General features: G+C 53.6%; 2 protein-coding genes across 2 annotated transcripts in view; one reads left to right on the forward strand and one right to left on the reverse strand.

The window, feature by feature from the left end:
* Positions 1-6,138: 6,138 nt before the first annotated feature.
* Positions 6,139-23,173, reverse strand: part of LOC115933350 (titin) — a 28,825-nt gene continuing 11,790 nt past the window's right edge. Inside the window, exons 4-8 of the mRNA XM_055365785.1 lie at positions 20,752-20,851; positions 20,444-20,588; positions 16,288-16,348; positions 16,143-16,178; positions 6,139-14,773 (exon numbers count right to left, since the gene is read on the reverse strand). Coding sequence (XP_055221760.1) covers positions 6,275-14,773; positions 16,143-16,178; positions 16,288-16,348; positions 20,444-20,588; positions 20,752-20,851 — 8,841 coding nt within the window. The 3' untranslated portion in view covers positions 6,139-6,274. The remainder of the gene's footprint in view (positions 14,774-16,142; positions 16,179-16,287; positions 16,349-20,443; positions 20,589-20,751; positions 20,852-23,173) is intronic.
* The window catches only part of LOC129527629 (group 10 secretory phospholipase A2-like), a 41,653-nt gene continuing 34,821 nt past the window's right edge, over positions 16,342-23,173 (forward strand). The window contains exon 1 of the mRNA XM_055365835.2: positions 16,342-17,201. The gene's annotated coding sequence lies outside the window, so the exon portion shown is untranslated. The remainder of the gene's footprint in view (positions 17,202-23,173) is intronic.

A 23,173-nucleotide genomic window follows, 5' to 3' on the forward strand; every position in this document is an offset into this window, starting at 1 on the left:
CTGTAATCCCAGCACTTTGGGAGGCCGAGGTGGGTGGATCACCTGAGCTCGGGAATTTGAAATGCACAAGAGCGAAACTCTGTCTCAAAAATATATGTAAAATATATTTTATGGCCAGGCATGGTGGCTCACAACCGTAATCCCAGCACCTTGGGATTACCTGAGGCGGGCAGATCACCTGAGGTCAGGAGTTCAAGACCAGCCTGGCCTAGATGGTGAAACCCCATTTCTACTAAAAATACAAAAATCAGCTGGGTGTGGTGGCACACGCCTGTGATCCCAGCTACTCGGGAGGCTGAGGCGGGACAATTGCTTGAACCTGGGAGGCAGAAGTTGCTGTGAGCAAGATTACACCACTGTGCTCCAGCCTGGGCAACAGGAATGAGACTCTGTCTCAAAAAAAAAGGGGGGGATGATCAAACACAATGCATCAACCTCCCGGAGCCGTATAAACCCTAACCCTAACCCAGGAAGCAGGGAAGCCTGTGTGTGAGTTTCCACTCTATTGCTGGTACCACTCGGCTCTGGCAACCCAGAAGGCCACCTTCCCCTGTTGTTACTGTGTAAGGAGGAAGGAGCACTGGTTTGCAAGTCAGAAGCCTGGGTTGAAGCCTCTGCTCGGGTTCCTGCTGGCTGTGGGAATGTGGGGTTACCTTTCCCAGCTGGCCTCGTTTCCTTCATGTCCAATGCAGGGGTTCCAGTCACATGCATTGGCCACCATTACATGTCCAAGCTGTGCCAGGATCTAGAAAAATGGCTGGGCTCAGGCCAAGGGGCCTTCCTGTCTGGCAGTGAAAATAAGAGGAGATACCAAGGGCCCCGAGTCTGAGTCTGGAGGGGAAGTCATGAGCACAGGGCAGTGCCAGGGCCCGGGAGCTGCCACAGAGGAGCCCACCTTGGTGACAGACACCTGTAGGCGCATCCGTGATGCCCAGTGCCCAACACAGGGAAGTGGACAAACGTTTCATGCACGACTCTTTTTTTCCCTTCTTGGCTACCTTGAGGACCTTGATTATAATAGTTATCCTTTTTTTCTTTTTCTTTTTTTGAGACTCTTGCTCTGTCGTCCAGGTTGGAATGCAGTGGCAAAATCTTGGCTCACTGCAATCTTCGCCTCTCAGATTCAAGTGACTCTCCTTCCTCAGCCTCCCTAGTAGCTGGGATTACCAGTGTGCACCACTAGGCTCGGCTAATTTTTGTATTTTTACTACAGATGGGGTTTCACCATGTTGGCCAGGCTGATCTTGAACTGCTGACCTCAGGTGATCTGCCCACCTGGGCCTCCCAAAGTCTTGGGATTACAGGTGTGAGCCACTGAGCCCAGATGGATTATAATAGCCTTTTCATGCACCAGGGGCTTTATACTCATTATCTCATTTCATTCATATGAGTTGAAGTCAGCTTATCCCCCATTTCACAGATGAGGAAACCAAGGCCCAGAGAGGTTAGGAATTTGTCCAAGGTCACACAGCTAGGAAGTAGGATTCAAACCCAGACAGCCAGGCTGTAACACCTAGGCTCTTCTCAGGCTCATGCCCTTCCCAGGGGTCTGGGAAGCCCTGACCTGCAGCCTGTCACCTTTGTTTACCCCCCAGCCTCCAGGATATTATGTGTGCACCAGCGTGGGATCCTGGAACTGGCAGGAATTGTGGGTTGTGTTGGTCCCTCGACTCCCATCGCCTATATGAAATATGGTTCCTTTTGTGGCTTGGGAGGCCATGGCCAGCCCCGCGATGCCATTGACTGGTGAGTGCATGCCTGGGACCAGGCCACAAAATCCCTCACACTCTGGGGTAGTCAAGGCTTATGAGGAAGTACCCAAAACTGAAGCTGGAGTTTGGTCCAGGGAGATCCCAGTGTGCAGTACTACTTTGCAGGCAGGCAGAGGCCTCTTGGATAACATGGCCAGTGAAGCCAGATCTTGGTACCAGCTGCCCCTTACCCTGGCCATGGGCTGAAAACGTTGCCTTAAAAAATTGGCCAGGAGCGGTGGCTCACTCCTGTAATCCCAGCACTTTGGGAGGCCGAGGTGGGCAGATCACTTGAGGTCAGGAGTTCAAGACCAGCCTGGCCAATATGGTGAAACCCCATCTCTACTAAAAATGCAAAAATTAGCTGTGTGTGGTGGCAGGCGTCTGTAATCTCAGCTACTCGGGAGACTGAGGCAGGAGAATTGCTTGAACCCGGGAGGTGGAGTTTGCAGTGAGTTGAGATTGCACCGCTGTATTCCAACCTGGACAACAGTGCCAAATCCTGTCTCAAAAGAAAAAAATAATAATAATATAAAGTGACCAGGTGTGTTGACTCATGCCTGTAATCCCACCACTTTGGGTCGAGGCAGGAGGATCACTGGAGCCCAGGAGTTTGAAACAAGCCTAGGCAACAGAGCGAGACCCTGTCTCTATATTAAACACACACACACACACACACACACACACACACACACACACACACACACACACACACAAAGGCAGCCAGACTATGCACTAGGAACTGCCCTGGGAATCCCTTTGTGTTCTCACAACAATCCCATTTCACAGATGAAGAAACCTAGGCACAGAAATATTTAGTAACGTGTCCAGGTGCAGTGGCTCACGCCTGTAATCCCAGTAGTTTGGGAGGCTGAGGCAGGCAGATCATGAGGTCAGGAGTTCGAGACCATCCTGGCCAACATGGTGAAACCCCGTCTCTACTAAAAATACAAAAATTAGCTGTGTGTGGTGGCAGGTGCCTGTAATTCCAGCTACTCAGGAAGCTGAGGCAGGAGAATTGCTTGAATCCGGGAGGCAGAGGTTGCAATGAGCCGAGATCACACCACTGCACTCCAACCTGGGTGACAGAGCAAAACTCCGTCTGAAAAAAAAAAAAGAAATATTAAGTAACTTGTCTGAGGCCACATAGTTACCAAGACGTGGGAGCTGGGACTTGAACCCAGGCAGTCTGGCTGGATTCATGCCTGCAGCCTCTGCACTCCTGCTACTTACTGTGTGAGAAGCGCCTGTTCTGTGGAAGGTTGTGGGCTGAGATCTTTCCATGACTTCCACTCATTTACCCCCAAGGCTGTTCTTAAAGACGGGCATGACAGTTATGCACATTTTACAGATGGGGCCCTGAGGCTCACAAGGGCATGCCACTCACCCATTTCCACAAAGCTATAGTTAGTTAGCAGAGGGCAGAATTCGGCCGCCTCTCCCCTAGCTTGAAGGCTGTGATTGACACAGAGGTTTTTTTGTTGTCGTTGCTGTTGTTTGTTCCTTTTTCTTTTTTTTGAGACAGGGTCTTGCTCTGTCATCCCAGCTGGAGTGCAGTGGTGCGATGTCAGCTCACTGCAAACTCTGCCTCCAAGATGCAAATGATTCTCGTGCCTCAGCCTCCCAAGTAGCTGGAATTACAGGTGTGCACTACCATGCCCAGCTATTTTTTGTAGAGATGGGGTTAGTAGAGATTTGTTTTATAGAGACGGGGTTTCACCATGGTCTCTACTAAACCCTGTCTCTACTAAAAATACAAAAGTTACCCAGGCGTGGTGGCACATGCCTGTAGTCCCAGCTACTCAAGAGGCTGAGGCAGGAAAATCACTTGAACCTGGGAGGTGGAGGTTGCAGTGACCCAAAATCATGCACTCTAGCCTGGGGTCTCGCTTTTGCCCAGGTTAGAGTGCAGTGGCACAATCATAGTGGCTCACTGCAGCCTCAAACTCCTGGGCTGAAGGGAATCCTCCCACCTCAGCCTCCCAAGTAGCTAGGACAATAGGCATGTGCCATCATGGCGAGTTAATTTTTTGTGTGTTTTTATTGTCTCGAGACAGAGTCTTGCTCTGTTGCTCAGGCTGGACTGCAATGGCGTGATCTTGGCTCACCGCAACCTCCACCTCCTGGGTTCAAGCAATTCTCCTACCTCAGCCTCCCGAGTAGCTGGGATTACAGGTGCGTGCCACCATGCCTGGCTAATTTTGTATTTTTAGTAGAGACAGGGTTTCGCCATGTTGGTCAGGCTGCTCTCGAACTGCTGACCTCGTGATCCACCTGCCTCGGCCTCTCAAAGTGTTGGGATTACAGGCATGAGCCACTGAGCCTGGCCTGGTGAGCTAATTTTTAAATTTGTTATAGAGACAAGAGTCTCTCTTATGTTGCCCAGGCTGGTCTCGACCCCCTGGCCTCAAGTGATCCTCCCACCTCACCCTCCCAAAGTGCTGGGATTACAGATGGGTGTCACCGCACCTGGCCTCTGAGGAGGATTTCATTATAAACCTGCCCTGAAGGGAGAGAATCCAATTTTACGAGAGGGTGTAGCCTGGTGAGGCCTGGATGACCTCCGGAGGCAGGGGCTTGTGCCTGGGCTGAGGCCTAAGGGTCAATGGGCAGACATGAAGTTGCCCCAGGCAGAGGGTACAGTGTGGGCAAAGTCAGGAAGTGGCAGGGCTTGGATCACTCCAGGAAGAGAGAGGAGTCATGTGTCACAGGAGCTCGAGACCCAGAGAGGGAGGCAGGCAGGCAGGGACCAAGCTTGGGCACAGCCAGGAAGGCAGGACAGGGCATGGTGGGGCCAATGGAATCATTACCCAAGTCGGGGATTTTCAGGGAAACAGCTTACATAAGGCCAGGTGTACAGTAGCTCCCACCTGTAATCCCAGCATTTGAAAGGAGTTTGTGTTCCTGTAGTAGCAGACTTGGGAGGTTGAGGTGGCAGTATCACTTGAGCCCGGGAGTTCAAGGCTAAAGTGAGCTGATTGAGCCATTGCACTCCAGCCTGAGCAACAGAGAGATACGCTGTCTCAAAGGAAATACAAATTAAAAAACCAGCCGGGCATGCTGGCGTGTGCCTGTAGTCTCAGCTACTTGGGACACTGAAGTGGGAGGATCGCTTGAGCCCAGGAGTTCAAGGCTGCCGTGAGCTATGATTGTGCCTCTGCAGTCCAGCCTGGGCGACAGAGAAAGTCCCTGTCTCTTAAAAAAAAAAAAAAAAAACTTAGATAAGAGGATGCTGTGCCTCCCTGGGGGTCTTCAGTCACCCATGGTCCTGGCAAGAGGAGGGCCAGGAGAGAGCTTCACCCACCTGCTGTCCTGCCCATGTGACATCCGCAGGTGCTGCCATGGCCACGACTGTTGTTACACTCGAGCTGAGGAGGCCGGCTGCAGCCCCAAGACAGAGCGCTACTCCTGGCAGTGCGTCAATCAGAGCGTCCTGTGCGGTGAGTCCCCAGCAGCACCATGCCACCCACCCCGAGTATTCCCTGGGCACCCTGGCATAGCCAGATGACTTCCCTGCCCCTGTTGCAATAACCACTGCTTCCAAGTCTCTATAGACCACCCCTTGGGTATAGCTAATGTATGTGATATTTATTTATTTTTTGAGTCAGAGTCTCTCTCTGTTACCCAGGCTAGAGTGTGCTGATGTGATCTTGGCTCACTACAACCTCTGCCTCCTGGGTTCAAGCGATTCTCATGCCTCAGCCTCCCAAGTGGCTAGGACTACAGGCATGCACCATCACGCCCAGCTAATTTTTGTATTTTTTTCAGTAGAGGTGGGGTTTCACCAAGTTGGCCGGGCTGGTCTCAAACTCCCCACCTCAAGTGCTCTGCCCGCCTCGGCCTCCCAAAGTGCTGGGATTACAGGCATGAGCCGTGGTGTCTGGCCCTAATGTGAGTGATCTTTAACACTGAGCACTTGAAAAAGAAAACCCTGAAGAAAGCTAATTATTTGATGTCTGGATGACAAGGAAGAAGATAGAAATGGCATCAGATAATAAACAGTGTAAGTGTTTATCAGAAAGGGGCTGGTGGTCGGGACAAGTAGGAGGATCGCTTGAGTCCAGGAGTGCATCTCTACACAAAAGTTAAAGGATTTTTTAACATTGGCCAGGTGTGGTGGCACACATCTGTGATCCCAGCTACTTGGGAGGCTGAGGCAGGAGGATTGCTTGAAGCCCAGGAGGTTGAGGCTGCAGTGAGCTGTGATCAAGCCACTGCACTCCAGCCTGGGTGACACAGCAAAATCGTCTCAAAAAATAATAATAATAATATTTTACATAACCAACCACTTCTAAAGATTAAAACAACCCCCATGATTAAAAACCTCAGGTCCCTCAAGCAATCATACCAGATATCGAAACAAAGCAATAACATAAGGACTGCAGTATTTATTTTATTTTTATATTATTTATTTATTCTTTGTTTTTGGAGTGTGGGTTTTGTTTTGTTTTTTGATTTTTTTATTTTGTTCTACTCAGTTTTATTCTTATTGCTCAGGCTTGAGTGCAATGGCCTGTTCTCACCTAATTCAACCTCCGCCTCTTGGGTTCGGGTAATGATGGTTCCACGTCGGCGGCCTGCGGCCTCTTGCGTTTGCGTGGCAGTTCCACGTCACCGACCCTCCGCCTCTTGGGTTCGGGTAATGATGGTTCCACGTCGGCGGCCCTCGGCCTCTTGGGTTTGCGTGGCCGTTCCACGTCACCGATCCTCCGCCTCTTGGGTTCGGGTGATGATAGTTCAATGTCCGCTGCCCTCCGCCTCTTGCGTTTGCGAGGCGGTTCCGCGTCAGCGGCGCTCCGCCTCTCGGGTTTCGGCGACGGCTGCGCATCAGCGGCGCTCCGCCTCTCGGGTTTCGGCGACGGCTGCGCGTCAGCGGCGCTCCGCCTCTCGGGTTTCGGCGACGGCTGCGCGTCAGCGGCGCTCCGCCTCTCGGGTTCCGGTGGTGATTCCAGTTCAGCGGCACTCCGCCTCTCGGGTTTCGGCGACGGCTGCGCGTCAGCGGCGCTCCGCCTCTCGGGTTTCAGCGACGGCTGCGTGTCAGCAGCGGCGCTCCGCCTCTCGGGTTTCGGCGACGGCTGCGCATCAGCGGCGCTCTGCCTCTCGGGTTTCGGCGACAGCTGCGCGTCAGCGGCGCTCCGCCTCTCGGGTTTCGGTGATGGCTGCGTGTCAGCGGCGCTCCGCCTCTCGGGTTTCGGCGACGGCTGCGCCTCAGCGGCGCTCCGCCTCTCGGGTTTCGGTGGTGATTCCAGGTCAGCGACGCTCCGCCTCTCGGGTTTCGGTGATGGCTGCGTGTCAGCGACGCTCCGCCTCTCAGGTTTCGGTGATGGCTGCGTGTCAGCGACGCTCCGCCTCTCGGGTTTCGGTGATGGCTGCGTGTCAGCGGCGCTCCGCCTCTCGGGTTTCGGTGATGGCTGCGTGTCAGCGACGCTCCGCCTCTCGGGTTTCGATGATGGCTGCGTGTCAGCGGCGCTCCGCCTCTCGGGTTTCGGCGACGGCTGCGCCTCAGCGGCGCTCCGCCTCTCGGGTTTCGGTGGTGATTCCAGGTCAGCGGCGCTCCGCCTCTCGGGTTTCGGTGGTGATTCCAGGTCAGCGACGCTCCGCCTCTCAGGTTTCGGTGATGGCTGCGTGTCAGCGACGCTCCGCCTCTCAGGTTTCGGTGATGGCTGCGTGTCAGCGGCGCTCCGCCTCTCGGGTTTCGGTGACGGCTGCGCCTCAGCGGCGCTCCGCCTCTCGAGTTTCGGTGGTGATTCCAGGTCAGCGACGCTCCGCCTCTCGGGTTTCGGTGATGGCTGCGTGTCAGCGACGCTCCGCCTCTCAGGTTTCGGTGATGGCTGCGTGTCAGCGACGCTCCGCCTCTCGGGTTTCGGTGATGGCTGCGTGTCAGCGGCGCTCCGCCTCTCGGGTTTCGGTGATGGCTGCGTGTCAGCGACGCTCCGCCTCTCGGGTTTCGGTGATGGCTGCGTGTCAGCGGCGCTCTGCCTCTCGGGTTTCGGCGACGGCTGCGCCTCAGCGGCGCTCCGCCTCTCGGGTTTCGGTGGTGATTCCAGGTCAGCGGCGCTCCGCCTCTCGGGTTTCGGTGGTGATTCCAGGTCAGCGACGCTCCGCCTCTCAGGTTTCAGTGATGGCTGCGTGTCAGCGGCGCTCCGCCTCTCGGGTTTCGGCGACGGCTGCGCCTCAGCGGCGCTCCGCCTCTCGGATTTCGGTGATGCTTGCGCGTCAGCGGTGCTCCGCCTCTCGGGTTGCGGTGGTGATTCCAGGTCAGCGGCGCTCCGCCTCTCGGGTTTCGGCGACGCCTGCGCGTCAGCGGCGCTCCGCCTCTCGGGTTTCAATGACGGCTGCGCGTCAGCGGCGCTCCGCCTCTCGGGTTTCGGCGACGGCTGCGCGTCAGCGGCGCTCCGCCCCTCGGGTTTCGGCGACGGCTGCGCGTCAGCGGCGCTCCGCCCCTCGGGTTTCGGCGACGGCTGCGCGTCAGCGGCGCTCCGCCCCTCGGGTTTCGGCGACGGCTGCGCGTCAGCGGCGCTCCGCCCCTCGGGTTTCGGCGACGGCTGCGCGTCAGCGGCGCTCCGCCCCTCGGGTTTCGGCGACGGCTGCGCGTCAGCGGCGCTCCGCCCCTCGGGTTTCGGCGACGGCTGCGCGTCAGCGGCGCTCCGCCCCTCGGGTTTCGGCGACGGCTGCGCGTCAGCGGCGCTCCGCCCCTCGGGTTTCGGCGACGGCTGCGCGTCAGCGGCGCTCCGCCCCTCGGGTTTCGGCGACGGCTGCGCGTCAGCGGCGCTCCGCCCCTCGGGTTTCGGCGACGGCTGCGCGTCAGCGGCGCTCCGCCCCTCGGGTTTCGGCGACGGCTGCGCGTCAGCGGCGCTCCGCCCCTCGGGTTTCGGCGACGGCTGCGCCTTAGCGGCGCTCCACCTCTTGGGTTTGCGTGGGGGTTTGCGTGGCCGTCTCACGTCAGCGACCCTGCGCCTCTTGGGTTTGTGTGGCGGTTCCACGTCAGCGACCCTCCGCCTCTTGGGTTCGGGTGATGATGGTTTCCGGTCAGCGGCCCTCCGCCTCTTGGGCTTGCGTGGAGGTTCCGCGTCAGTGGCGCTCCGCCTCTCAGGTTTCGGCGACGGCTGCGCCTCAGCGGCGCTCCACCTCTTGGGTTTGCGTGGGGGTTTGCGTGGCCGTTCCCTGTCAGCGGCCCTCCGCCTCTTGGGTTTGCGTGGGGGTTTGCATGGCGGTTCGTCAGCGACCCTCCGCCTCTTGGGTTCGGGTGATGATGGTTCCGCGTCAGCGGCGCTCCGCCTCTCGGGTTTCGGTGATGGCTGCGCGTCAGCGGCGCTCCGCCTCTCGGGTTTCGGTGATGGCTGCGCGTCAGCGGCCCTCCGCCTCTCAGGTTTCGGTGATGGCTGCGCGTCAGCGGCGCTCCGCCTCTCGGGTTTCGGTGATGGTTGCGCGTCAGCGGCCCTCCGCCTCTCAGGTTTCGGTGATGGTTGCGCGTCAGCGGCCCTCCGCCTCTCGGGTTTCGGTGGTGATTCCAGGTCAGCGGCCCTCCGCCTCTCGGGTTTTGGTGGTGATTCCAGGTCAGCGGCCCTCCGCCTCTCAGGTTTCGGCGACGGCTGCGCATCAGCGGCGCTCCGCCTCTCGGGTTTCGGTGATGGTTGCGCGTCAGCGGCGCTCCGCCTCTCGAGTTTCGGTGGTGATTCCAGGTCAGTGGCCCTCCGCCTCTCAGGTTTCGGCGACGGCTGCGCGTCAGCGGCGCTCTGCCTCTCGGGTTTCAGTGATGGTTGCACGTCAGCGGCCCTCCGCCTCTCGGGTTTCGGTGGTGATTCCAGGTCAGCGGCGCTCCGCCTCTCGGGTTTCGGTGGTGATTCCAGGTCAGCGGCCCTCCGCCTCTCGGGTTTCGGTGATGGTTGCGTGTCAGCGGCCCTCCGCCTCTCAGGTTTCGGTGGTGATTCCAGGTCAGCGGCCCTCCGCCTCTCGGGTTTCGGTGGTGATTCCAGGTCAGCGGCCCTCCGCCTCTCAGGTTTCGGCGACGGCTGCACGTCAGCGGCGCTCCGCCTCTCGGGTTTCAGCGACGGCTGCGCGTCAGCGGCGCTCCGCCTCTCGGGTTTCGGTGGTGATTCCAGGTCAGCGGCCCTCCGCCTCTCGGGTTTCCGTGATGGCTGCGCGTCAGCGGCGCTTCGCGTCTCGGGTTTCAGTGGTGGTTCCACGTCAGTGGCCCTCCGCCTCTCGGGTTTCGGTGGTTTTTCTGCCTCAGCCTCCTGAGTAGCTAAGGGAGGTGTCTTGAGATTATCATCCGCTGAGGGTGGAGCTGAGGATGGAGGTGAGGGTGGAAGAGGAGTAAGGAGACACTCGAGAGGCATTTTGAGATTATCATCCGCTGAGGGTGGAAGAGGATAGACCAGAAACTCGGCAGGTGTCTTATCCACTGCGGCCCTCCGCCTCTCGGGTTTCCGTGATGGTTGCACGTCAGCGGCCCTCCGCCTCTCGGGTTTCAGTGCTGGTTGCACGTCAGCGGCCCTCCGCCTCTCGGGTTTCGGTGGTGGTTCCACGTCAGCGGCCCTCTCTCTCTCGGGTTTGGGTGGTTTTCCTGCCTCAGCCTCCTGAGTAGCTAAGGGAGGTGTCTTGAGATTATCATCCGCTGAGGGTGGAGCTGAGGATGGAGGTGAGGGTGGAAGAGGAGTGAGGAGACACTCGAGAGGCGTTTCGAGATTATCATCCGCTGAGGGTGGAAGGGGATAGACCAGAAACTCGGCAGGTGTCTTATCCACTGCGGCCCTCCGCCTCTCGGGTTTCCGTGATGGTTGCACGTCAGTGGTCCTCCGCCTCTCGGGTTTCCGTGATGGTTGCACGTCAGCGGCCCTCCGCCTCTCGGGTTTCCGTGATGGTTGCACGTCAGCGGCCCTCCGCCTCTCGGGTTTCGGTGGTGGTTCCACGTCAGCGGCCCTCTGTCTCTCGGGTTTGGGTGGTTTTTCTGCCTCAGCCTCCTGAGTAGCTAAGGGAGGTGTCTTGAGATTATCATCCGCTGAGGGTGGAGCTGAGGGTGGAGGTGAGGGTGGAAGAGGAGTGAGGAGACACTCGAGAGGCGTTTCGAGATTATCATCCGCTGAGGGTGGAAGGGGATAGACCAGAAACTCGGCAGGTGTCTTATCATCCGCTGAGGGTGGAGCTGGGGATAGACATGAGGGTGGAAGAGGAGCGAGGAGACACTCGAGAGGCGTTTCGAGATTATCATCCGCTGAGGGTGGAAGTGGATAGACCAGAAACTCGGCAGGTGTCTTATCCACTGCGGCCCTCCGCCTCTCGGGTTTCCGTGATGGTTGCACGTCAGTGGTCCTCCGCCTCTCGGGTTTCCATGATGGTTGCACGTCAGCGGCCCTCCGCCTCTCGGGTTTCCGTGATGGTTGCACGTCAGCGGCCCTCCGCCTCTCGGGTTTCGGTGGTGGTTCCACGTCAGCGGCCCTCTGTCTCTCGGGTTTGGGTGGTTTTTCTGCCTCAGCCTCCTGAGTAGCTAAGGGAGGTGTCTTGAGATTATCATCCGCTGAGGGTGGAGCTGAGGGTGGAGGTGAGGGTGGAAGAGGAGTGAGGAGACACTCGAGAGGCGTTTCGAGATTATCATCCGCTGAGGGTGGAAGGGGATAGACCAGAAACTCGGCAGGTGTCTTATCATCCGCTGAGGGTGGAGCTGGGGATAGACGTGAGGGTGGAAGAGGAGCGAGGAGACACTCGAGAGGCGTTTCGAGATTATCATCCGCTGAGGGTGGAAGTGGATAGACCAGAAACTCGGCAGGTGTCTTATCCACTGCGGCCCTCCGCCTCTCGGGTTTCCGTGATGGTTGCACGTCAGTGGTCCTCCGCCTCTCGGGTTTCCGTGATGGTTGCACGTCAGCGGCCCTCCGCCTCTCGGGTTTCCGTGATGGTTGCACGTCAGCGGCCCTCCGCCTCTCGGGTTTCGGTGGTGGTTCCACGTCAGCGGCCCTCTGTCTCTCGGGTTTGGGTGGTTTTTCTGCCTCAGCCTCCTGAGTAGCTAAGGGAGGTGTCTTGAGATTATCATCCGCTGAGGGTGGAGCTGAGGGTGGAGGTGAGGGTGGAAGAGGAGTGAGGAGACACTCGAGAGGCGTTTCGAGATTATCATCCGCTGAGGGTGGAAGGGGATAGACCAGAAACTCGGCAGGTGTCTTATCATCCGCTGAGGGTGGAGCTGGGGATAGACGTGAGGGTGGAAGAGGAGCGAGGAGACACTCGAGAGGCGTTTCGAGATTATCATCCGCTGAGGGTGGAAGTGGATAGACCAGAAACTCGGCAGGTGTCTTATCCACTGCGGCCCTCCGCCTCTCGGGTTTCCGTGATGGTTGCACGTCAGTGGTCCTCCGCCTCTCGGGTTTCCATGATGGTTGCACGTCAGCGGCCCTCCGCCTCTCGGGTTTCCGTGATGGTTGCACGTCAGCGGCCCTCCGCCTCTCGGGTTTCGGTGGTGGTTCCACGTCAGCGGCCCTCTGTCTCTCGGGTTTGGGTGGTTTTTCTGCCTCAGCCTCCTGAGTAGCTAAGGGAGGTGTCTTGAGATTATCATCCGCTGAGGGTGGAGCTGAGGGTGGAGGTGAGGGTGGAAGAGGAGTGAGGAGACACTCGAGAGGCGTTTCGAGATTATCATCCGCTGAGGGTGGAAGGGGATAGACCAGAAACTCGGCAGGTGTCTTATCCACTGCGGCCCTCCGCCTCTCGGGTTTCCGTGATGGTTGCACGTCAGTGGTCCTCCGCCTCTCGGGTTTCCATGATGGTTGCACGTCAGCGGCCCTCCGCCTCTCGGGTTTCGGTGGTGGTTCCACGTCAGCGGCCCTCTGTCTCTCGGGTTTGGGTGGTTTTTCTGCCTCAGCCTCCTGAGTAGCTAAGGGAGGTGTCTTGAGATTATCATCCGCTGAGGGTGGAGCTGAGGGTGGAGGTGAGGGTGGAAGAGGAGTGAGGAGACACTCGAGAGGCGTTTCGAGATTATCATCCGCTGAGGGTGGAAGGGGATAGACCAGAAACTCGGCAGGTGTCTTATCCACTGCGGCCCTCCGCCTCTCGGGTTTCCGTGATGGTTGCACGTCAGTGGTCCTCCGCCTCTCGGGTTTCCGTGATGGTTGCACGTCAGCGGCCCTCCGCCTCTCGGGTTTCCGTGATGGTTGCACGTCAGCGGCCCTCCGCCTCTCGGGTTTCGGTGGTGGTTCCACGTCAGCGGCCCTCTGTCTCTCGGGTTTGGGTGGTTTTTCTGCCTCAGCCTCCTGAGTAGCTAAGGGAGGTGTCTTGAGATTATCATCCGCTGAGGGTGGAGCTGAGGGTGGAGGTGAGGGTGGAAGAGGAGTGAGGAGACACTCGAGAGGCATTTCGAGATTATCATCCGCTGAGGGTGGAAGGGGATAGACCAGAAACTCGGCAGGTGTCTTATCCACTGCGGCCCTCCGCCTCTCGGGTTTCCGTGATGGTTGCACGTCAGTGGTCCTCCGCCTCTCGGGTTTCCATGATGGTTGCACGTCAGCGGCCCTCCGCCTCTCGGGTTTCGGTGGTGGTTCCACGTCAGCGGCCCTCTGTCTCTCGGGTTTGGGTGGTTTTTCTGCCTCAGCCTCCTGAGTAGCTAAGGGAGGTGTCTTGAGATTATCATCCGCTGAGGGTGGAGGTGAGGGTGGAAGAGGAGTGAGGAGACACTCGAGAGGCATTTCGAGATTATCATCCGCTGAGGGTGGAAGGGGATAGACCAGAAACTCGGCAGGTGTCTTATCCACTGCGGCCCTCCGCCTCTCGGGTTTCCGTGATGGTTGCACGTCAGCGGCCCTCCGCCTCTCGGGTTTCGGTGGTGGTTCCACGTCAGCGGCCCTCTGTCTCTCGGGTTTGGGTGGTTTTTCTGCCTCAGCCTCCTGAGTAGCTAAGGGAGGTGTCTTGAGATTATCATCCGCTGAGGGTGGAGCTGAGGGTGGAGGTGAGGGTGGAAGAGGAGTGAGGAGACACTCGAGAGGCATTTCGAGATTATCATCCGCTGAGGGTGGAAGGGGATAGACCAGAAACTCGGCAGGTGTCTTATCCACTGCGGCCCTCCGCCTCTCGGGTTTCCGTGATGGTTGCACGTCAGTGGTCCTCCGCCTCTCGGGTTTCCGTGATGGTTGCACGTCAGTGGTCCTCCGCCTCTCGGGTTTCCGTGATGGTTGCACGTCAGCGGCCCTCCGCCTCTCGGGTTTCGGTGGTGGTTCCACGTCAGCGGCCCTCTGTCTCTCGGGTTTGGGTGGTTTTTCTGCCTCAGCCTCCTGAGTAGCTAAGGGAGGTGTCTTGAGATTATCATCCGCTGAGGGTGGAGCTGAGGGTGGAGGTGAGGGTGGAAGAGGAGTGAGGAGACACTCGAGAGGCGTTTCGAGATTATCATCCGCTGAGGGTGGAAGGGGATAGACCAGAAACTCGGCAGGTGTCTTATCATCCGCTGAGGGTGGAGCTGGGGATAGACGTGAGGGTGGAAGAGGAGCGAGGAGACACTCGAGAGGCGTTTCGAGATTATCATCCGCTGAGGGTGGAAGGGGATAGACCAGAAACTCGGCAGGTGTCTTATCCACTGCGGCCCTCCGCCTCTCGGGTTTCCGTGATGGTTGCACGTCAGTGGTCCTCCGCCTCTCGGGTTTCCGTGATGGTTGCACGTCAGCGGCCCTCCGCCTCTCGGGTTTCGGTGGTGGTTCCACGTCAGCGGCCCTCTCTCTCTCGGGTTTGGGTGGTTTTTCTGCCTCAGCCTCCTGAGTAGCTAAGGGAGGTGTCTTGAGATTATCATCCGCTGAGGGTGGAGCTGAGGGTGGAAGAGGAGTGAGGAAACACTCGGGAGGCGTCGTGAGATTATCATCCGCTGAGGGTGGAAGGGGATAGACCAGACATTCGGCACGTGTCTTGAGGCTCAGGGAGTTATCAGTTATAGAATGTTGTTGAGTTGGAGGAGGTGGCTGGTGGCCCATCCTGTTTTTTAAAGTTTCAGCTGTGAGGTAGGGCCAGTGGGGCAATCCTGAAGAATGACGATGCTCCGCTGCCGCCATTCTGACCTGTAGGGACAAAGGAGGGAATGTTTTCACACATATCCGTTTGATGGACAAAATTACCGCCACCGACACAGTCTGCACCTTCTGTTGCTGGTGATAGATTTTTGCACCTTTCCATCCTCCGGGTTTCAAAATAGCAGTATCAGTGTCATAATATCACCCTTCCACTGAGTACTGCCGACAGCTGGGGGGTAAAGAAAAGTCATTGGGACACACTGTTGTCTCCACATGCCACTGTGTCTGTCTGCAAATGTAGGCAGGCTGGGGTCCTGCCCCAGGGAAGACAGAGTCATGACAGAGTCATAACAGAGTAATAAAGAAGCATGTTTGAGACACAGGAGTGTCTATGTCTATCCTCATTCCTCCCTCACAGCCATCACCAGAGCATGTTTCTTGCACCAGGTCAACAGACAGTAAGAGACAGTAAGAGAGGCATGAAAAGCCCATTGTCCACATGTTGCAGCTTCTTTTTGGAGAATGTTTTCCAGGCCTTTTATGTTCTGTCTCTGATTCTCAGAACTCTGCAAGGTCAGTGTGACCACCCTGCTCCAAATCTAAGAGAACAGAGGTTTCCAGAGGAAGGAGAAATTGTGCCCAGGGTCACACAGCTTGCAAGAGGCAGAGTGGAAGTTGACTCCAGCTCTGCCTGCAGGACCCTCTCATTTCCCCTCTGTTTCCCTTCTTGACAAAGGATCTTCTTCACTCTGGAGGTGCCACCCATGAGAACAAAGAGCTCTGGAGAGATGTGGATTCCTGAAGAGCTGCAGGGGAACTGGGAGAGGTTTTTCTGACAGAACAATCTTATCTCAAGAAGTCAGTTAGGCATGGCTATAATATTTCTTTTCACTCCCAGGTAATACCAAATTGTAAGTGCACTAGGACATGAAGAATACTTTTGTCCATGGAAAAATGAGGTGGGAATTCTAAACAAAGCAAGTTTTAAAACTGTGTTTCACTTCAAGTGTACAAGTCCCATCACGTGTAATCATAGGACTCGGCAGCTTTTGAAGGTACAGAGGCCACACAAGAACCAGCTTAGCTGAGCATCATTTAAGGCCTTCATTTGGAATTGTCCCTGTGGGTAATAAGTTACATTCACTCTTCACTAATTTACAGTCAGGGCCCATTTGCTATTACAAATATGGGACCTCTGACACTTAGAATATTAGATCAGGGGCCCCACTGGGTGGGGATGAAAGTGTTTTTGCACAACATGGTTACCAACAGGGATGGGACTGTGATGCTTGTAGGCAGCCTTTCTCTCTGCCATCTCCCTCTGCAGGGCTTGAGCACAGAGCTGTAGGGAGAAAAATGTATCCATGTCCTGACCTGGCAGACTATGTCCAAAAGCAAGGAAAACAAGCAAACTTACCCAGTTGCAAAGAGGCTTTCTTGCAGAAGGGGGGATCTGAAAAAGCCAACACATGAGAAATTGAATGTTGAGAGAGTCTAAGGGCCGTGGCATCATCTGCATCAGCACTGAACTATCCTGCAACTGCGGGGAGGAAGCTCCTTACTTTGCGTTTGTGGTAGTCCTCTGCCCGCCGCCGCAACTCTTGCGCACGTTGAAACATTTTCCTATGGATTACAATCACTTTCATCAGATAAAGCACCACTTTCAGGATGATTTTAAATAATCTGCCATGTTTCTCTTATCCTCACAACTGTACCCTTACACAATCTATCTATACCTAGAAAACGTATTTCAGATGGCTATAAGAGTACAGTCTGAGCCGGTCACGGTGGCTGACGCCTGCAATCCCAGCACTCTGGGAGGGCGAGGCGGATGGATCATGAGGTCAGGAGATTGAGACCATTGTGGCTAATATGGTGAAACCCCTTCTCTACTAAAAATACAAAAAATTAGCCAGGCGTGGTGGCAGGCACCTGTAATCCCAGCTACTCGGGAGGCTGAGGCAGGGGAATCACTTGAACCTGGGAGGCGGAGGTTGCAGTGAGCCAAGATCACGTCATTGCACTCCAGCCTGGGTGACACAGTGAGACTCCATCTCAGAAAAACAAAAACAAAAACAAAAACAAAAAAACTGTACAGTCTGATCCAAACTGTTGCTATATTGATTCCTCCTCTTGCTTACTGCCTGCTGACTTCTGAGATGATAGTTTCCTTCCCCATTCTCAGTATATCCCTAATTCATCCTTCATTGAGCATCTTTTATCATAAAGCTGTATTGTCTTTGTATTAATATCCTTACCGTGTTTCACAGGGCAGAAACAGCTGGGCTTATAAACAGGCATAGTCCTTTTGAAGGATGTGGTTGATCCTACAACAACACACTTTCCTAAGGATGACAACAACTCACCCCACCCCTAGAATGGCTGGTATGAACCGAGTTTCCACACAGTCTAGCTGGCAATGGGGTCAGGAGACGTTTTGCTACTTCACATCTTTTGGTCACTGGTAAATATTAAGGTACTTTGTTTTCTGTTTTGTGAACTCTCTCTCTCTCTCTCTCACGATATGTCTTCTGACCATTTGTTTCTATTTCTGCATTTACTGGGTCTAAACATTGTACAAAGGTTAAAAACAACACTCCAATGGGCGTTTCCCAGGAGGGTGGGGTTCAGTTTCTGAACTCACTTGTAGGTGTGTATTTCTTTCATATCCAATTTCCCATTTTCCTCTGCCTCTGATACCTACCTCTCCTTTTCTGCATGCTCACATTCTTTCATGCTTAGTTTCCTCAGATTAGAAGGGAGAGAAATGCACACACATGATCCACCAGCCCGTGTGGGATTCCCTCTGCCCTTCTGGCATCTGAAGGCTGTGATTCAAAGATCCCCCCTGCAACCTTTCCACAAATGAACCAACTGATTCTCACAACCGAAGGGAGAATTGACACCTCCCATTCAGGGACAAAAAAAAGTCACACTCTGGCCTGCTGGCAAGTCACCTGTCATTTCCAGCTCATCTTCATAGTTCCATAGTTAGTCCTATTCTTTAGTAAATATAAAGACTATTAAAAGCTTCTATGAGGTGCACTATGTGTGTTTCTGGGGTCAGTCTTGTGCTTGACACAGCGAAAGCTCATTTCAGTTCTGTGTGAAAAACCAGACCTCACCAATTCATCACAACTAACTCCATCGGAAGCAGAGGATTGCTCCTCATCTGACTCCTCCTGTGTGAGACCTGATTCTCAGTCAGAGGCTGATGCCGGAACTGAGACCATCAGCCAAAGAGAGATCCTTCCAGAATATGGTGTCATTAACCCCGCAGTTCACTACTGCACTTTGCCATGATTCAGGACTGGAACTCTTGTCATCGACTTTAAAGATCCTGGTTGAGAGAAAAGGCAATCTGAAGGCTGGGCGCATCTATTGAATTACAAATGATTGGAATGGCTCCTAAGTCAGGGTGTTATGTCCTGAAAATAGGTGACAACGGCAAACCATCCACCCTGGTGTTGACTGACTTTAACAAGGTTCAGTTCACAGAGATTGAGGGCAGAAAAAGGAAACGGCCTAAAAAGGGTAAGTTTGCTGTGTTGCCCTCACACCACTTGATTCATGGTCCTGATCCTAAGGATCTCACCTGATACTTGGTTTTATAGGAAGGATGTGTAAAATTCCCAGAACGCTAGGAAACAGGGACGAAAACACTTCAAAGAGAAAGTTAATGAACTTGTTTCTGACCACAGGGCATCCTTCAGCACATGCTGTCTGGAGTGGCCTCAAACAAGGAGTGTGTGGTGAGGTGCTGAGAATGCAATGGGAGCAGGGTCCTGTCCCCACGCTAAAGAAGCTCACAGTTTAATGCAAATGAGAAGCCAGTGAGGACATCACTACTCCTGCTGTGCACTTGGGAACTAGAAACATAAAACCTGACTCTGGAGGGAAGCTAAGGAAGCATTCTACTCTTGAGTTGACGTAAGTGCATCTGAAGCTTCTGATCTCCGATGAGAACAATGGGGGACACCAAACAGAATATAAAACCCATGATTGAATACATCAAATTGCTAACATGGCAGTAAACAGACATGAGGTGAAGATGGAGAAGAAGGAAACCCAGGATGAAAGTCAGCCTCGCATTTGGAACCCATGTCCCTGAGTTTCATTGCTGAATTCCAGAAGGAACTACTACTGAGATGCAAAGAAGCACAGCAGCTTTTGCACACATGCGTGGGATTAGAAGGAAAACAAGTGGATTGAGGGTCTGCCAATGAAAGCGACCCATACTGAAGTCCACTGGCTCTGGTTGAGACCCAGAAGAGTCATGCATCAGAATAGAGGTGGACAGGAAATACCCTGGCCTTTGTAGGGACTGAGCCTGCACCGGCGACCTCAATTGCAGCCTGTATGGAGGACCCCTGACCATCCCCCAGAAGTAGACTCCCATCTCTTCTGCAGCAAGATAACATGCTACTAGGCCTCAATTCATTGCTAAATATTTTTTAACAAGTATCTCACATTTAACAAAAAAAGATCAGTCATATGGCAGCAAAATACAATGTAATATGACCAAAACATGAAAGACTGTGAAAATGAATCTGGAGGTGACCCAAGCATTGAATTCAACAATCCAGGCTGGGTGTGGTGGCTCACACTGGGAGGCTGAGGTAGGCAGATCACCTGAGGTCAGGAGTTCAAGACTAGCCTGGCCAACATGGTCAACCCCTATCTCTACTAAAATTACAAATATTGGGCTGGGCACGGTGGCTCATGCCTGTAATCCCAGCACATTGGGAGGCCGAGGTGTGCGGATCATGATATCAGGAGTTCTAGACCAGCTTGGCCAATATGGTGAAACCCCGCCTCTACTAAAAATACAAAAATTATCCGGGCATGGTGGCATATGCCTGTAGTCCCAGCTGCTCAAGAGGCTGAGGGATAAGAATCGCTTGAACCTGGGAGGTGGAGGTTGCAGCGAGCCAAGATCATGCCACTGCACTCTAGCCTGGGTGACAGAGTGAGACTCTGTCTCAAAAAAAAAAAAAAAAAAAAAAAAATTGGCCAAATGTGGTGGCACACACCTGTAATCCAAGCTACTCGGGAAGCTGAGGCAGAATTGCTTCAAACTGGGAGGCAGAGGTTGCAGTGAGCCAAGATTGCACCATAGCACTCCAGCCTGGGTGACAGAGTCAGACTCTATCTCAAAATAAAAAAAAAAAAAAAGGCTGGCTGTGGTGGCTCATGCCTCTAATCCCAGCACTTTGGGAGGCTGAGGCAGGTGGATTACCTGAGGTCAGAAGTTCGAGACCAGCCTGGACAACATGGTGAAACCCCATCTCTAGTAAAAATACAAAAATAAGCTGGGTGTGGTGGTGGGCACCTGTAATCCCAGCTACTTGGGAGGCTGAGGCAGGAGAATCGCTTGAACCCAAAAGGCAGTGAGCTGAGATTGTGCCATTGCTCTACAGCCTGGGCAACAACAGCAAAGCTCCATCTCAGGAAAAAAAAAAAAAAAAGAGAGAGAGAGAAAGGAAAACCAATGCCAGTACTAGCAACTCCTCTTCCCCCGAAAAAATGACAAACAAGAATGTAGGAAGGGAAAGGAATTATACAGCTTAAACTAATGAAGCAGAAAGGACAAACTCAATTTTGAACCCACTGAATTTGCCACAAATATTGTAGAAAATATTCTCAAGGACTTTACAGTTGTCTACTTTGATTGGCACATGGTTCATACAACAGTATTTGTGTCAAGGCACATCTTACTGTTTTTTGGCGGTCTTCCTCTTTCCATTGAATTTGTAATGATGGTTGACTTTCTTTATGACCTTCATCTTATGGATTTTAGCTTGAACTTTTGTTTCCACCTGTTTCCATAAAGTACAGATGTCTTCCAGGCCAATTTTAATTCCTGGAAAGGAAGAAACTCTTTTCTTTGTGTGCATACAAATGGACCTCAGCCCTTGGTGAGAGTGAGGAGAGGAGAAGGTGAGAAACCTGAGGGCAAGAAGCTGTTCTTTCCCTTTCCAGGGCAAACTCATTTCCACACTATGGGGACTCCAACAGAGCCATACCTTCCTGTCTACTGCGGTTGGACCTCCAGGCTCTCTGCTGTACATCCGTGGATCCATCATGTCCATTTCGAGACCGGAAGATAGTCTTCAGGAAAGACCCCTAGGAAATAATAATATAAGAATGACGGCTGGGCACGGTGGCTCATGCGTATAATCCCAGTACTTTGGGAGGCCGAGGCAGGTGGATCACGGGGTCAGGAGTTCAAGACCAGCCTGGCCAAGATGGTGAAACCCCGTCTCTACTAAAAATACAAAAATTAGCCGGGCATGGCAGCGGGCGCCTGTAATCCGAGCTACTCGGGAGGCTGAGGCAGAGAACCGTTTGAAGCTGGGAGGCGGAGGTTGCAGTGAGCCGAGATCACACCACTGCACTCCAGCCTGAGCGACAGAATGAGACTCTGTCACACACACACACACACACACACACACACACACACACACACACACACACACACAAGAATGACATGAGGCTGGCACGGTGGCTCACTCCTGTAATCCCAGCACTCTGGGAGGCCGAGGCAGGCGGATCACCTGAGGTCGGGAGTTTGAGACCAGCCTCACCAACATGGAGAAACGCTGTCTCTGCTAAAAATACAAAATTAGCCAGGCATGGTGGTGCATGCCTGTAATCCCAGCTAGTCGGGAGGCTGAGGCAGGAGAATCACTTGAACCCAGCAGGAAAAGGTTGTGGTGAGCTGAGATTGTGCCATTGCACTCCAAACCTGGGCAACAAAATTGAAACTCTGTCTCAAAAAAAAAAAAAAAAAAAAAAATAGGCCAGGTGCGGTAGCTCACGCCTGTAATCCCAGCACTTTGGGAGGCTGAGGCGGGTGAATCACAAGGTCAAGAGATGGAGACCATCCTGGGCAACATGGTGAAACCCCGTCTCTACTAAAAATACAAAAATTAGCTGAGCATGGTGATGCACGCCTGTAGTCCCAGCTACACGGGAGGCTGAGGCAGGAGAACTGCTTGAACCCAGGAGGCAGAGGTTGCAGTGAGCCAAGATCCCACCACTGCACTCCAGCCTGGTGACAGAGTGAGACTCCGTCTCAAAAAAAAAAAAAAAAAAAAAATGACATGAACATACTTCACACAACTGAACTGTACACTTCAACACGATTAGATGGTAATTATCATCTTATAAGTATTTTACCACAGGTTAACATGTTTCACAACTTGAAAAGGAAGTAATTACCTTCAGCTCTCTGAGTTCTAGAATTTGTAACATTTCACCCCCTGCTCCTTCCTCATCTGCACTGGAGCATCTTGCTTCTGTCCCTGCTCTACTCAGAGTTCACTTTCCCTTCCCTCACATCAGCTTCATTGAGGCTGGTTTGAACTTAACGCAAAACATTCTCACTAATGACTGAATTTCCACCAAGATTTCCATGTTTTCACAGTATGCTTTTAATCTTCTAAGATATTAAATATTTGTTCTCATCACAGCGAAAATGCAATGCAAATCCCATCTCAGATGTGGGTCAGATACCTATGAATCTCCTGAGGTAGTCATTGGAATGACTTTTTTCTTGAGATGGAGTGTCACTCTCAACCATGCTGAAGTGCAGTGGCGCTACCTTGGCTCACGGCAACCTCCACCTCCCAGATTCAAGCGATTCTTGTGCCTCAGCCTCCCAAGTAGCTGGGATTACAGGTGCCTGCTACCATGCCTGCCTAATTTTTGTCTTTTTAGTAGAGATGGGGTTTCACCATGTTGGCCCATCTGGTCTTGAACTCCTGACCTCAAGTGATCCACCTGCCTCAGCCTCCCAAAGTGCTGGGATTACAGGCATGAGCCACCACACCTGGCCTGAAATAATAACTTTCAAATTCTTTGTAGAATTTGTTTTTTCCTGATTTCTGCACATAAGATAAAAAAAAAAAATCATGTACTAGGATTTCGAGAGAAGCAATGGGTAATCTAAAAAGATGAAAAGAGCAACCATGTCAATCCCACAGCTACTGCTAGATTTCATAGGAAAGGTAGCTGGCCCAGTTTGGAGCTAGGAGAAATGTCAAACACATGAAGAAATGACAAGCAAAGAAATGCCATCACGCATGAATGCTTCATGGCACCCATGATGTCGCTGCTTAGGAGGTAATGGTATAGATGACTAGATGACAAGGACAAAGATGAGAGGTGCGAAGTTGTCCAAGTCCAACAGCTCAACTGAACTTTCCTAAATGGAATTGTTAAAAAGTGGTAAATTTAAAAACTTCCCCTGGCTCATGTGGTGGCTCACGCTTGTCATCCCAGCACTTTGGGAGGCTGAGGCGGGTGGATCATTTGAGGTTGAGTTTTGAGACTAGCCTGGCCAACATAGTAAAACCCCGACTCTACTAAAAATACAAAAATTTGCTGGGCATGGTGGTGGGCACCTGTAATCCCAGCTACTTGAGAGGCTGAGGCAGGGGAATC

Source organism: Gorilla gorilla, chromosome 18 (assembly GCF_029281585.2).
Source record: "Gorilla gorilla gorilla isolate KB3781 chromosome 18, NHGRI_mGorGor1-v2.1_pri, whole genome shotgun sequence".
In the NCBI taxonomy this organism is placed as follows: Eukaryota; Metazoa; Chordata; class Mammalia; order Primates; family Hominidae; genus Gorilla; species Gorilla gorilla.